Source organism: Odontesthes bonariensis, chromosome 16, assembly GCF_027942865.1.
Source record: "Odontesthes bonariensis isolate fOdoBon6 chromosome 16, fOdoBon6.hap1, whole genome shotgun sequence".
NCBI classification, from domain to species: Eukaryota; Metazoa; Chordata; class Actinopteri; order Atheriniformes; family Atherinopsidae; genus Odontesthes; species Odontesthes bonariensis.
Window position 1 is genome coordinate 37,400,342 of NC_134521.1, and position 12,834 is coordinate 37,413,175.

The 12,834-nt window shown below is 45.5% G+C and overlaps 1 protein-coding gene across 1 annotated transcript in view; it reads left to right on the top strand.

Annotated features, from left to right (window-relative positions):
• The first annotated feature begins 9,026 nt into the window (after positions 1-9,026).
• Positions 9,027-12,834, top strand: part of LOC142401575 (RAC-beta serine/threonine-protein kinase-like) — a 36,098-nt gene continuing 32,290 nt past the window's right edge. Inside the window, exons 1-3 of the mRNA XM_075487044.1 lie at positions 9,027-9,125; positions 11,971-12,111; positions 12,233-12,361. Coding sequence (XP_075343159.1) covers positions 12,066-12,111; positions 12,233-12,361 — 175 coding nt within the window. The 5' untranslated portion in view covers positions 9,027-9,125; positions 11,971-12,065. The remainder of the gene's footprint in view (positions 9,126-11,970; positions 12,112-12,232; positions 12,362-12,834) is intronic.

Sequence of the window (12,834 nt, forward strand, 5' to 3'; positions counted from 1 at the left end):
TATTTGGATCTGTTTATTCCTCACATAATGTAGAAATAAGGCATCTCTCCTGTTTCTGTCGCACTTGTAGAATTCAGCCAGAACTCGGTTCTGACCCTTAAAACTCTGCAGAAACACGATACTCGCCACCTGGTGAGTATCGTGGGTATCAGGTGGCGCACACACTTCCATTTAGGGCTGGAAAGTGCTCGCTCAGCTGAATGAATAGTAACCAATCTGCAGTTCACTGTGTGACCACCAGGGTGCGCAGTAAACATGGGTTAGCATAGGTCCCCTATGCCAGCACATGTTCTAAATACATTGTAGAAAAGAAATATAATAATTTACAACTACATACTGTAACTCAGTTAAGTTTACTTATATGGTAACAAAAGTCATCTCAGAACAATTTACAGAAAAAGAAAGTCCATGAATCCCAAATTATGATACAATTCAGTCCATTTTATCATGAATGTATTCATAAAAGTGTAATTCATAAAAAGTGGCTTCACTCAACTGTATGAATATCTTTGAGCTCAAAGACTGCTGCTGCTGCCACCGTCTCGTGTTCAAACTCATCAGCAATGAATTTGGAAAAGTGTTGGAAATTTATGGTGATTATCAACCAATGTTTAACCAACAGTGAAAAGACGTGAATCATGGAGTAACTTACTAACATGCTGGGGCCACTGTGTGAAAACCAAAACTAATCTAGAAGCCATAAAGGCTGGATATTCACAGCAGAGGTTAGGTCGTATGTCTGGGTTAGGGTCTAACCCTAACCTAAGCCTAACCTAAGCCTAACCTAAGCCTAACCTAAGCCTAACCTAAGCCTAACCCCAACCCCAACCCTAACACTAACCCTCTGGGTTAAGGTCTAACCCTAACTCGTATGCAAAGAAGGAGACGGCCCAGAACTAAAGTTCCTCCTGCAGGTCAGAAAAGCTTAATCCTTCGGTTGTGGTGAGAAGCAGCAAAATGTTTCACAAACTCTTCCATGTTGATGGCGCGCGCCCTCCCGGACTCCACACTGAGAGTTTTAAGGTGGCCCGACCTGCCATCAGCCATGTTGCCCTGAGGTGAGTCTGCTTTAAAGCAGAGAAGCTTCTCTCACAGGGAGCCGTGCTGACTGGCGTAACTGCAGCAATCTTACAAAGTCTGAAGACCTGATGGAAAACCTCTTTGTAAGGTTCCAGAAACACAATAAAAGCCAGCAGAGTGGATGTTCTGTCTGATCCACTTTTCACTCTCCTTTCCAGAAGTGGCTTGGTTTGGTGAACCTGGTGTTTGAGGTCATACAGATCTGACTCAAAGGCCTGTGCAAAGGCAAAGAGAGGCTCCTCTTTTAGGAGAGTTGCACTCTTTGGGTTCAGAGACTGCACTCCCTGCAGATCTCACAGCTTTTCTGTGAGAAACGCCTCCTCAGCTCAGTTAGGAGACAGCCAATCACCTGATAAAAGAGGGATCTGGGGAAGCCCTCACAGTTTCTCTGTCCTACACTGCTGATCACCAGTGAGCTTATTCTGGGATGTTTTTCACACCCATGTGTTTTGCACTGCTCAGCGAGCTCCTCAACCTCTTTCCATAGTTCACCAAAGGAACTCTCACTTCTGTAGTCCTGCAAAGTGTCTGTAAGGGAACCTACTAGATGCACAGCCCTGGCCAGATCAGGAGGGCTGGCCTGGAGCGTATCAGAGAGACATTTGGCATCACCAAGCACTTTACAAAACCAAAAACCAAAAGTCCTCTGAACTGTACATCTATCTGAGAAACAAGCCCCCTGGCCTCCACCGATCCTTCGCCGTGTCTTTCAGGTGAAAGATCCTGCAACAGTCTCAGGACGGCTGGAAGTCTCTCAGATGCCGGCATGCTGTGTATCTGCAGCTTGTGTCTGTAGGAGCCTGCAGCTCCCTGGGCTGCTGCTGCGGGTAGAGCTCTTTCTGAACTAAAAGCCACTTCAGGTGCACAGAAGAGCCAGAGACAAACCTACAAAGCTGCTGCAGAAGTGCAGCAAAGTCAGCAACCTCAGGCACGGCTTTCATAGCATCAACCAGAGCTGAATCCAAGCAAAGTGAAGGTAAAATGCAAACCTGGCGGGGTGGTAGGTGGCGTAGTGGGTTAAGCAGCCGCCCCATGTACAGAGGCTTAGTCCTCGATGCAGCGGGCCCCGGTTCGACTCCCGCACCGAGCGGCCCTTTGCTGCGTGTCTTCCCCATCTCTCTGCCCCCTGCTTCCTGTCTCTCTCACACTGTCCTATCATTAAAGGCATAAAAGCCCAAAAAAATACTTAAAAAAAAAAAAAAAAAATGCAAACCTGGCATCGCTCTGAATCCCTGCAGACACACCAGAAAGTGTCCCGCTCATGAAGGATGCTCCATCAGGTTGTTTCTGTAGTCCAGACCGTGTCTCTCCAAAGAACCGACAATGGTTTTACTGAGAGCTGCTGCATCCAGCTGCAGCATCCAGCTGCTGCTTCCAGCTGCAGCATCCAGCTGCTGCTTCCAGCTGCTGCTTCCAGCTGCTGCATCCAGCTGCTGCTTCCAGCTGCTGCTTCCAGCTGCTGCATCCAGCTGCTGCTTCCAGCTGCTGCTTCCAGCTGCTGCATCCAGGCTTCCAGCAGAGGAAGCTTTCATGGACGGCTCCACTGTGATAATATCGTACAACCAAAGACTTATGGTTTGTTTCACCTGTAATCACACTGAACATATTCTTTCACCTCTTCTATTATTTCCTTCTGCACCATCTCAGCTAAGCCCTGAAGAATTTCCTTTTGGATTTGGTGACTTGTGTATTTTGCATTGCCCCCTGCACCCAGCCTTTTTATTTCATGTAACATGGCCTCACAGTACCCTTATCCTGGGAATCCTCAGACTCTCCGTGTGCTGTATTTTGGGTTGCAGTCAAAAGAAGAACATTTGCTATTGTTTTCAAATGATGTTGATTTTCTTCCGCTGTCTTTTGTCGATCCGTGTTCACAGAGTTTAACCGGTTGTGTTCCTCTCAGTGCCCCTTTTATACCGACTCCACGCATACTCTGCTCTGAATGACCTCTTCCTGGTTCCACGCTGTGTTCTGAACAGGACCCTCTTCTTTTGATCTGGAAATATCTGGAATACAAATAAAATGGTCATGGAACCACAGTTAAGGGATCCAGGAGATTATGAGATGATAACTGCAGCTAACGAGCAGGTTTTCAGGTAAGTAGACCTACCGCCGGGTCCTCCTTGGAGAGCAAAAGCAGAGCTGGACACGGCTGGCTCTCCATCATCCTCGTCAGAAGCAGAGGTCTCCGTGTCCGCCCTCGATGGCACTGCAACGTATAAAAATACAAGTGTAGTCCAAATAAAAACTGTTAAAAACAACATACATTAACCAACATGCCAAAACATCTCAAACTTAAAATGAGTGAAGTGAGCATGTGACTGCCTCTGCAGATGCTCTGAGCTGGTGATGATGGGCTGGCTTCTGCCTCAAATTCACTCTGCTGACGAGTCCCAGGATGGAAGCTGCCAGGACTGCTGGGGCCACAAAATAAGCCAGTCCTGTTACTGCTGGCATCACTTACAATCACACAAGCTATTAAATCTCCACTTCCAGTCTAAAAACTGTCAGGGCAAACAGACCACTGTAGATGCAAAGTTTAATGTTCAAACTTTTCAGCGTCTTCATGTTACGTTTCATTTAGGCCAACAAAGCATGAAAAAGATGGCTGATTGCCTGATAGTTTAATTCCTCTAAAATCATTGAAGACACACGGAAATATAAGCAGCAACCCGAGTTAAAGGTAGAAAGTTTGGTGAAAGTCTGCGTCCTTCGGACATATTTAGATCACTGCAGATTAATAAGGCATTATCTATAAGGCATAATGTCAGCTCAGAGCTGCCATGTTGTTGTTGTTATTGGGGGCTGATGGGGGGGCTTTATGACATCATTGCCGCGCGCTGCTGCAGCACAGCTCATTCACTCCGTGCTCGGCTAACTTTATACAGCGCTTGCTGCTGCTAGTTTTGTGCGACATGGAATTTGGAAATATGCAATAAGGAACCATGTTAGCAGCAGCAGCATTCTGTGTAAAGATGCTGCTGCGGCTGCGCGGGTCATCCCACTAGACGCGTGTGTAGAAAGCCCCCCAGATAGCCCCCAATAACAACAACACGGCAGCTCTGAGCTAACAGTGCAATAGTACGCGTTCATTCATTCATTGGTCTTAAAGTATCGGTGAAATAAAGACAGATAATGCCTTATTCAGAGGCTGTACTGTCTCTGCCCTGTTCTCTCTGTTATATGGATATACGCCGATCTCCAGTGATCTAAATATCTTATGAAGGACGCCGACTTTCACCAAACTGTTATCGGTGAGTAGATGAAGGTCTTTTATGGCAGAAAAAAGGTCCAGCTTTAAAATAACCAAACTTCCCCTTTAACGACAGATGGTCACTTTTAACGTTAGGTTGATACCGTAAATATCTGCAAAATGCAAAATGACCATAATGTAATGTAGATATCTGAAGACAAAAGTGATTTTAAACAGTCTCAGAATGAGGATTCCACTGTCCATGAAGGCGTTTTTTATTCTCCTCCTCCTCCTTTGTTGGTCTGGTGTTCAGGTTCAAATCAAGTATCACATCCAGCAAAAACAGCCGTGTTTGACTGGAGTTTAAATCTTTCAGGGGGTCCAGATAAGCCACTCGCTGCTGTCTCCCACTCAGAGCACTGCTCACATTTCAATTCAATTCATTTTTATTTATATAGCGCCAAATACAACAAATGTCATCTCAAGGCACTTAGATAGTAAGTCCAATTCAAGCCAATTGGAATTCAATTAATTAATAATAATCATAATTCATAAAATAATCCAATTCGTTCATATAGAGCCAATTCAAAAACAATTTCCTAGCTAAGAAAACCAACAGATTGCACTGAAAACTCCAATCTCCCGGCCTGAGCGTGCCTGAGGCGACTGTGGAGAGAAACGACTCCCTTTTAACAGGAAGAAACCTCTGGCAGAACCAGACTCAGGAAGGGTGGCCATCCGCCTCCACCAGCTGGGGTTTGAGAAGACAGAAAGGGGGGGGGGGGAGGGCGCCGCGACTGCGGCGGCACTGTAACACCATTCAAAGGATATCTGTTGGAACAGGGAAACACGAGTTAATGACCACAATAATATCACATATACATAAAGAGAGTAAAGTGAGGAAAGGTGTGACAGATGAGGCCCCCCAGCAGTCTAGGCCTATAGCAGCTTAACTATGGGATGTTTCAGGATTACCTGAGCCATCCCTATTCAAGGTAAACACAAGAAACTTGTGCTAACGAAAAAATAAATAAATAAAGGACCAGACTCAGTGAGTAATTCCCTATACTCCCTATATAGATCTGCTCCTCACACCACAACAACCATCTTTTTACAGCCACAAGCTACCTCAGCCTCTCACCAACTGCACACCAGTCACAGCGGGGTGGGGATGCAAACCCTGGTTCGGGTAGGGGGAGAAATAAAAGAGGTAAGATAAGCGGGAATGGGATTCAAACCCTGGTTCGGGTAGGGGGTAATGAAAGTATAGAGGGTGCCAGAGGTGGAGGCAGAACAAGACACACTATCAGATTCAACAGACCTAACTATAAGCTTTATAAAAAAGGAAAGTTTTAAGCCTGGTCTTAAAAGTGGAAAGGGTGTCTGCTTCCCGGACATTTACTGGCAGCTTATTCCACAAGAGAGGGGCCTGATAACTGAAGGCTCTGCCTCCCATTCTACTTTTAGAAACTCTGGGAACCTCAAGTAAACCTGCAGTTTGGGAACGAAGTGCTCTGTTAGGAAAATATCTTACAATGAGATCTTTAAGATATGATGGAGCTCGGTCATTAAGAGCTTTATATGTAAGGAGAAGAATCTTAAATTCTATTCTGAATTTAACAGGGAGCCAATGAAGAGAAGCTAAAACTGGAGAAATATGATCTCTCCTGTTAGTTCTCATCAAAACTCTGGCTGCAGCATTTTGGATCAACTGAAGGCTTTTCAGAGAATATGTGGGACAGCCCAATAATAAAGAATTACAGTAGTCCAATCTTGAAGTAACAAATGCATGGACTAGTTTTTCTGCATCACTCTGAGACAAGATGTTCCTGATTTTAACAATATTACGAAGGTGAAAGAAGGCAGTCCTAGAAACCTGTTTTATATGCGAGTCAAATGATAAGTTCTGGTCAAAAATAACTCCAAGGTTCCTCACTGTAGAACTAGAAGCCAAGGAAATACCATCTAGAGTAACTATATAGCTAGACAATTTCTCCCTGAAACGCTCAGGTCCAAAGATAACGACTTCAGTTTTGTCTGAATTTAGAAGCAGACAGTTCTGAGTCATCCAGGTCTTTATGTCTTTAAGACATGCTTGTAGTCTGACCAACCTATTGGGTTCATCTGGTTTTATAGATAAGTACAGCTGAGTATCATCAGCATAGCAATGGAAATTTATGCCATGCTGTCTAATAATGTTACCTAATGGAAGCATGTATAAAGTGAAAAGAATCGGTCCAAGCACAGAACCCTGGGGAACTCCATGACTTACTCTGGTGTGTGAGGAAGATTCTTCATTTACAAGAACAAACTGAAATCTATCAGATAAATATGACTTAAACCAGCCTAATGCAGTTCCTTTAATCCCAATAACATGTTCAAGTCTGTGTAATAAGATACTGTGATCGACCGTATCAAATGCAGCACTGAGATCCAACAGGACAAGCACAGACACAAGTCCGCTATCAGAGGCTAAGAGGAGATCATTGGTAACTTTCAGCAGTGCTGTTTCTGTGCTATGATGCACTCTGAATCCTGACTGAAACTCTTCAAACAGATTATTTCTGTGTAAGTGATCACAAAGCTGAGCTGCAACTATTTTTTCAAGAACTTTAGACATAAAAGGGAGATTGGATATAGGTCTATAATGAGCCAACACTTCTGAATCAAGAGTAGGTTTTTTAAATAAAGGTTTAATTACAGCAACCTTAAAAGTCTGAGGTACATATCCTGTCAACAAAGACAGATTGATCAAATCCAATATGGAAGTGTCAATTAATGGGAAAACCTCCTTGAACAGTCTGGTTGGGATTGGGTCTAAAACACAAGTTGATGGTTTAGAAGAGACTATTGCTGTTGTTAGTTCAGAGAGATCAACTGGACAGAAGCCGTCTAAATACAAATCAGGTTCTAAAGATACTTCTAAAGCTGCTGTACTTGATGATACATCACTGATAATAGTGGGAAGGACTCCATCAATCTTCTCTCTGATAGAAACAATTTTATTAATAAAGAAGCTCATGAAATCATCACTGCTGAGAGTTAAAGGAATACCTGGCTCAGCAGAGCTCGGACTCTTAGTCAGACTGGCTACAGTGCTGAAAAGAAACCTGGGATTATTCTTATTCTCATCTATCAATGATGAATAATAAGCAGTTCTAGCTTTACGAAGGGCTTTCTTATACATTGTTAAACTATCTTTCCAGACTAACTGAGACTCTTCTAAATTAGAGGAACGCCACTGTCTCTCCAGCTTTCTTGCAGTCTGCTTTAAAGCACGCAGCTGTGAATTATACCAAGGAGCCAGCCTCTTCTGACTGATTACCTTCCTTTTCAGAGGGGCAACATTGTCCAGTGCTGTACGCATTGAAACTATAGTGCTGTCAACAAGAGAGTCAAGTGCTGCTGGAGTAAAGTTTAGGTAGTCTTCCTCTGTCATATCTGCACATGGCAGTGAAGAAAAGGATGATGGAATTAATTCTTTAAATCTGGTTACAGCATCCTCTGATAGACACCTTCTATACGTAAATTTCTTCTCAGAAACTGTATAGTCAAGTAATGTAAACTCAAAGGTTATCAGAAAATGGTCAGATAAGACAGGGTTATGAGGGAACACTGTTAACTGTTCACTCTCAATGCCATAAGTCAGCACAAGATCAAGGGTGTGATTAAGGCAGTGAGTCGGTCCGTGAACACTCTGAGAAAATCCAATAGAGTCCAATATAGAATTAAAGTTCATATTCAGGCTGTCATTTTCAACATCTACATGAATATTAAAGTCACCCACTACAATGACTTTATCTGTACTCAGCACTAACTGGGATAAAAACTCTGAGAATTCAGACAGAAACTCAGAATAAGGGCCAGGTGGACGATACACAACAACAAACACAAGAGGTTTCTGGGATTTCCACTTTGCGTGGGAAAAACTGAGAATCAGAGATTCAAAAGAGCTCAAACTAATCTTGGGTCTGGGACTGATTAGTAACCCTGATCTGAAAATAGCTGCCACTCCTCCTCCTCTGCCTGTAGTTCCAGGAACGTGAACATTTAAACAGTCACAGGGAGTTGATTCATTAATGCTAACATGATGCTAACATGATGCTAACATGATCCTCCTGCTGCAGCCAGGTTTCTGTAAGACAAAATATATCAATATGATGATCACAAATCAACTCATTCACTAACAGAGACTTGGAAAGGAGAGATCTGATATTCAGCAAACCACATTTAATAGTTTGATGTTTTTGTTCAGTTAAAGTTTTTGTTTTAATAATTTCTTTTTGCACAAGAGGATTTGCTCCTTTTGTGTTAATCGATTGGGTGGGTAGCAGCAGGTGGGAAGCTGCAGAGAAGTGTGTAAGACTACAACTCTGCATCCTGGTCTGAGCCCTGGGTTGTCATGTTTTAGGGTGGCAAATAAATTCATCCATATTTCTAGAAATGAGAGCTGCTCCTTCCAAAGTGGGATGGATGCCGTCTCTCCTCATCAGACCAGGTTTTCTCCAGAAAGATTGCCAATTATCTCTGTAGCCCACGTTGTTTGCTGGACACCATCTAGACAACCAGCGATTGTAGGACGACATGCGGCTAAACATGTCATCACTGGTCAGATTTGGCAGGGGTCCAGAGAAAACTACGGAGTCCGACATTGTTTTGGCAAAATTACATTTGAAGTGTGTTTGCGGCCTCCTGCCTACAGGTGGCGCAGTGAGTCCAGAGGAGAGAGAATCAACTCTGGAGCCACACAAAGAAGAGAGCACGGCTCTTTCCTGAGTGGACGGCCTACTCTGGATCAAACCTGTCACAACAACGTTGGGACGACAGAAACGTGGAAGAAAGTCCGTGAAATGTGCGTGAAACCGGCCTCTTTCATAACTATGTGCGGGAAATCTGCAGTTTAGTTTCAGAAACTTGTGTTGGTTAAACTTTAGTTCTTTAAGCACCTTTAATCTTTAAGCTGTTCTTCAGGGTGTATCTGTGTTCCACGCGACACATGATCGCTAATGTGAGATATTGTTTACTGATGATGAACTTTCGTAACTAATGCAGGGTCAGCGTGCTCAGAGGACCGAGGGGAGACGGGACGTTATGTAGGCAGCACCCGTGTGTTGTTGGTCTCTGTAAACCCTGGACTCGGTGTGTAATAGAAATGGAAATAACAATAATTCCTAAAGTTACCACAGAGGATGTGGAACATTATTTGAACCTCAGTTATTCTCAGCATGTTTGAACTTTTTCTAGTTGACCAAAAAGCGACCTCACAGTATCTAACAGATGTCTTACTCCTCTTAGACGAGTTTAAACCGCTTCACCGTCACAGAAAACATAAAAACTGAAGTCCTTTGGTCCCATCCTGCAGAGGGATGAGGTGGCTTCTTCTTCCACTCCTCACTATGAAGCTCCGTTACTGCTGAGCTGTGGCCCCTGAGCTGTGCCATCTGAGCTGTGGCCCCTGAGCTGTGGCCCCTGAGCTGTGGCCCCTGAGCTGTGGCCCCTGAGCTGTGGCACCTGAGCTGTGGCCCCTGAGCTGTGGCCCCTGAGCTGTGGCATCTGAGCTGTGGCATCTGAGCTGTGCCACCTGAGCTGTGCCACCTGAGCTGTGGCATCTGAGCTGTGGCACCTGAGTTGTGGCACCTGAGTGATGCCACCTGAGCTGTGGCCCCTGAGCTGTGCCCCCTGAGCTGTGGCACCTTAGCTGTGGCATCTGAGCTGTGGCACCTGAGCTGTGGCACCTGAGCTGGGGCATCTGAGCTGTGCCACCTGAGCTGTGCCACCTGAGCTGTGGCACCTGAGCTGTGCCACCTGAGCTGTGGCACCTGAGCTGTGGCACCTGAGCTGTGGCACCTGAGCTGTGGCCCCTGAGCTGTGCCACCTGAGCTGTGGCCCCTGAGCTGTGGCCCCTGAGCTGTGCCACCTGAGCTGTGGCCCCTGAGCTGTGCCACCTGAGCTGTGCCACCTGAGCTGTGCCAACTGAGCTGTGACACCTGAGCTGTGCCACCTGAGCTGTGGCCCCTGAGCTGTGCCACCTGAGCTGTGGCCCCTGAGCTGTGGCACCTGAGCTGTGCCACCTGAGCTGTGCCACCTGAGCTGTGGCCCCTGAGCTGTGGCACCTTAGCTGTGCCACCTGAGCTGTGGCACCTGAGCTGTGGCATCTGAGCTGTGCCACCTGAGCTGTGCCACCTGAGCTGTGCCACCTGAGCTTTGCCACCTGAGCTTTGCCACCTGAGCTGGGGCACCTGAGCTGTGGCACCTGAGCTGTGCCACCTGAGCTGTGGCATCTGAGCTGTGCCACCTGAGCTGTGGCACCTGAGCTGTGGCACCTGAGCTGTGGCCCCTGAGCTGTGGCCCCTGAGCTGCCACAGCTCAGCAGTAACGGAGCTTCATAAGCCGCTTTCGGACTGTAGGAACCTTTGGCAGTTCTAATAACCTTTTAATCCGCGGGGCCGTTTTCTCCCGTGTTCGGACATACAGGAACTCGGGGCTTTCTCCCTTAGTTCCTATAACTATTTAGCTCCTTCTCCGAGGTCGGGTCTTTTCATAGTTCTTATAGAACGAATCTAACGAAGGTGTGTGGTGGTCGGTAGCTACGCCCCATGTCATGCTATCACGGCTGAAATGTTTCCTCATAGACACAGACACAACCAGCGGGTGTTCAATCAGTTAAACTTACACTGGTCTCATTTGTCTGCAGCGCTCTGCTCTCCTTTCTTCCTTCATGAAATGAAAAAGTATCTCCTGACTCTCTCTGTGAGCTTTTCCAGCCTCGATATTAGACGCCTGATGTGATTGTCCATGATTAATATCACCATCATGCAGACCATGAACACGGTGGCCTCCCCGCTCTCCATATTAGCTTCTTGGTGGTGTTTTTTCTACTCTCCTTACTTTTACCGTTTTGTTTTGTGTTTGAATGTAGCGCTAAACGGCTAACGGCTAACACGTCACTGAAGCAGACGGCTGCGCGCAGCGCATCAGTCCCTATCAGGTCCCGACTCATGTGCGAATGCAGACTGAAACAGTTCCGCTGGGGAAGGATAGTTATCAGAACGGAATTCGAGGAGGGTAGTTCTGATAACTACTTTCTTAGAACGGTCTGTCCGAAAGCGGCTATTGTGAGGAGTGGAAGAAGAAGCCACCTCATCCCTCTGCAGGATGGGACCAAAGGACTTCAGTTTTTATGTTTTCTGTGACGGTGAAGCGGTTTAAACTTTTCTAAGAGGAGTAAGACATCTGTTAGATACTGAGCTGTGGCGTCTGACCTGTGCCACCTGAGCTGTGGCCCCTGAGCTGTGCCACCTGAGCTGTGGCACCTGAGTGATGCCACCTGAGTGATGCCACCTGAGCTGTGGCCCCTGAGCTGTGGCCCCTGAGCTGTGGCCCCTGAGCTGTGGCACCTCATTGCCACCTCAGTGTTCATCTGGGCTCAGTGCACATCTGTACTCGGTGTACATCTGGGCTCGGTGTACATCTGGGTTCAGTGTACATCTGGATTCAGTGTACATCTGGATTCGGTTTACATCTGGACTCAGTGTACATCTGGATTCGGTGTACATCTGGACTCAGTGTACATCTGGATTCGGTGTACATCTGGACTCAGTGCACATCTGGACTCGGTGCACATCTGGACTCAGTGTACATAGATTCATAAAAGTGTTTTTTCCCATTGCTTGTTTAACTTGGCGTGTTCTGTTCAGATTTTCTCACTGAGATTTGAACGGATCGAGGGAGAAGCCGCTGTTCCCCTTCCTGTCTTCCTGTACCTGACCCTCTCTTAAGTGCATCTCCAACCATGGCTGAAGTAACTATAGTCAGAGAGGGCTGGCTCCACAAAAGGGGTAATTAGTACCAGAACTGATATTTACCAGAGTTAAATGACTCATTAAACTGTCAAACCATTGACTTAAAGAACTTCTGAGATCATGTTCAACTGAATTGAAGTATCTCCCTCCATCCCAGGTGAATATATCAAAACATGGAGACCAAGGTATTTCATCTTGAAGAGTGACGGTTCCTTTATTGGCTACAAAGAAAAGCCTGATCTACATGACCAGACCTCCTCACCACTCAACAACTTTTCTGTGGCAGGTTAGACTCTGATTGGAGATATTTTATTTTTTGACACCCAACATGACCTTTTCTCTGAAAGAAGTTCTGTGAGCTTTGATGAGCTGGTTTTCGTTCAGTTACGACCCCAAAGTTAAAGTGAAATGAGTTAAAGTGAAATGAGTTAAAGTGAAACGAGTTAAAGTGAAGCGAGTTAAAGTTAAACGAGTTAAAGTGAAGCGAGTTAAAGTGAAGCGAGTTGAAACGAGTTAAAGTGAAGCGAGTTGAAACGAGTTAAAGTGAAGCGAGTTAAAGTGAAGCGAGTTAAAGTGAAGCGAGTTAAAGCGAAACGAGTTAAAGTGAAGCGAGTTAAAGTTAAAGTGAGTTAAAGTGAAGCGAGTTAAAGTGAAGCGAGTTAAAGTGAAGCGAGTTAAAGTGTAATGAGTTAAAGTGAGTTAAAGTGAAGCGAGTTAAAGCGATTTAAAGTGAAGCGAGTTAAAGCGAGTTAAAGTGAG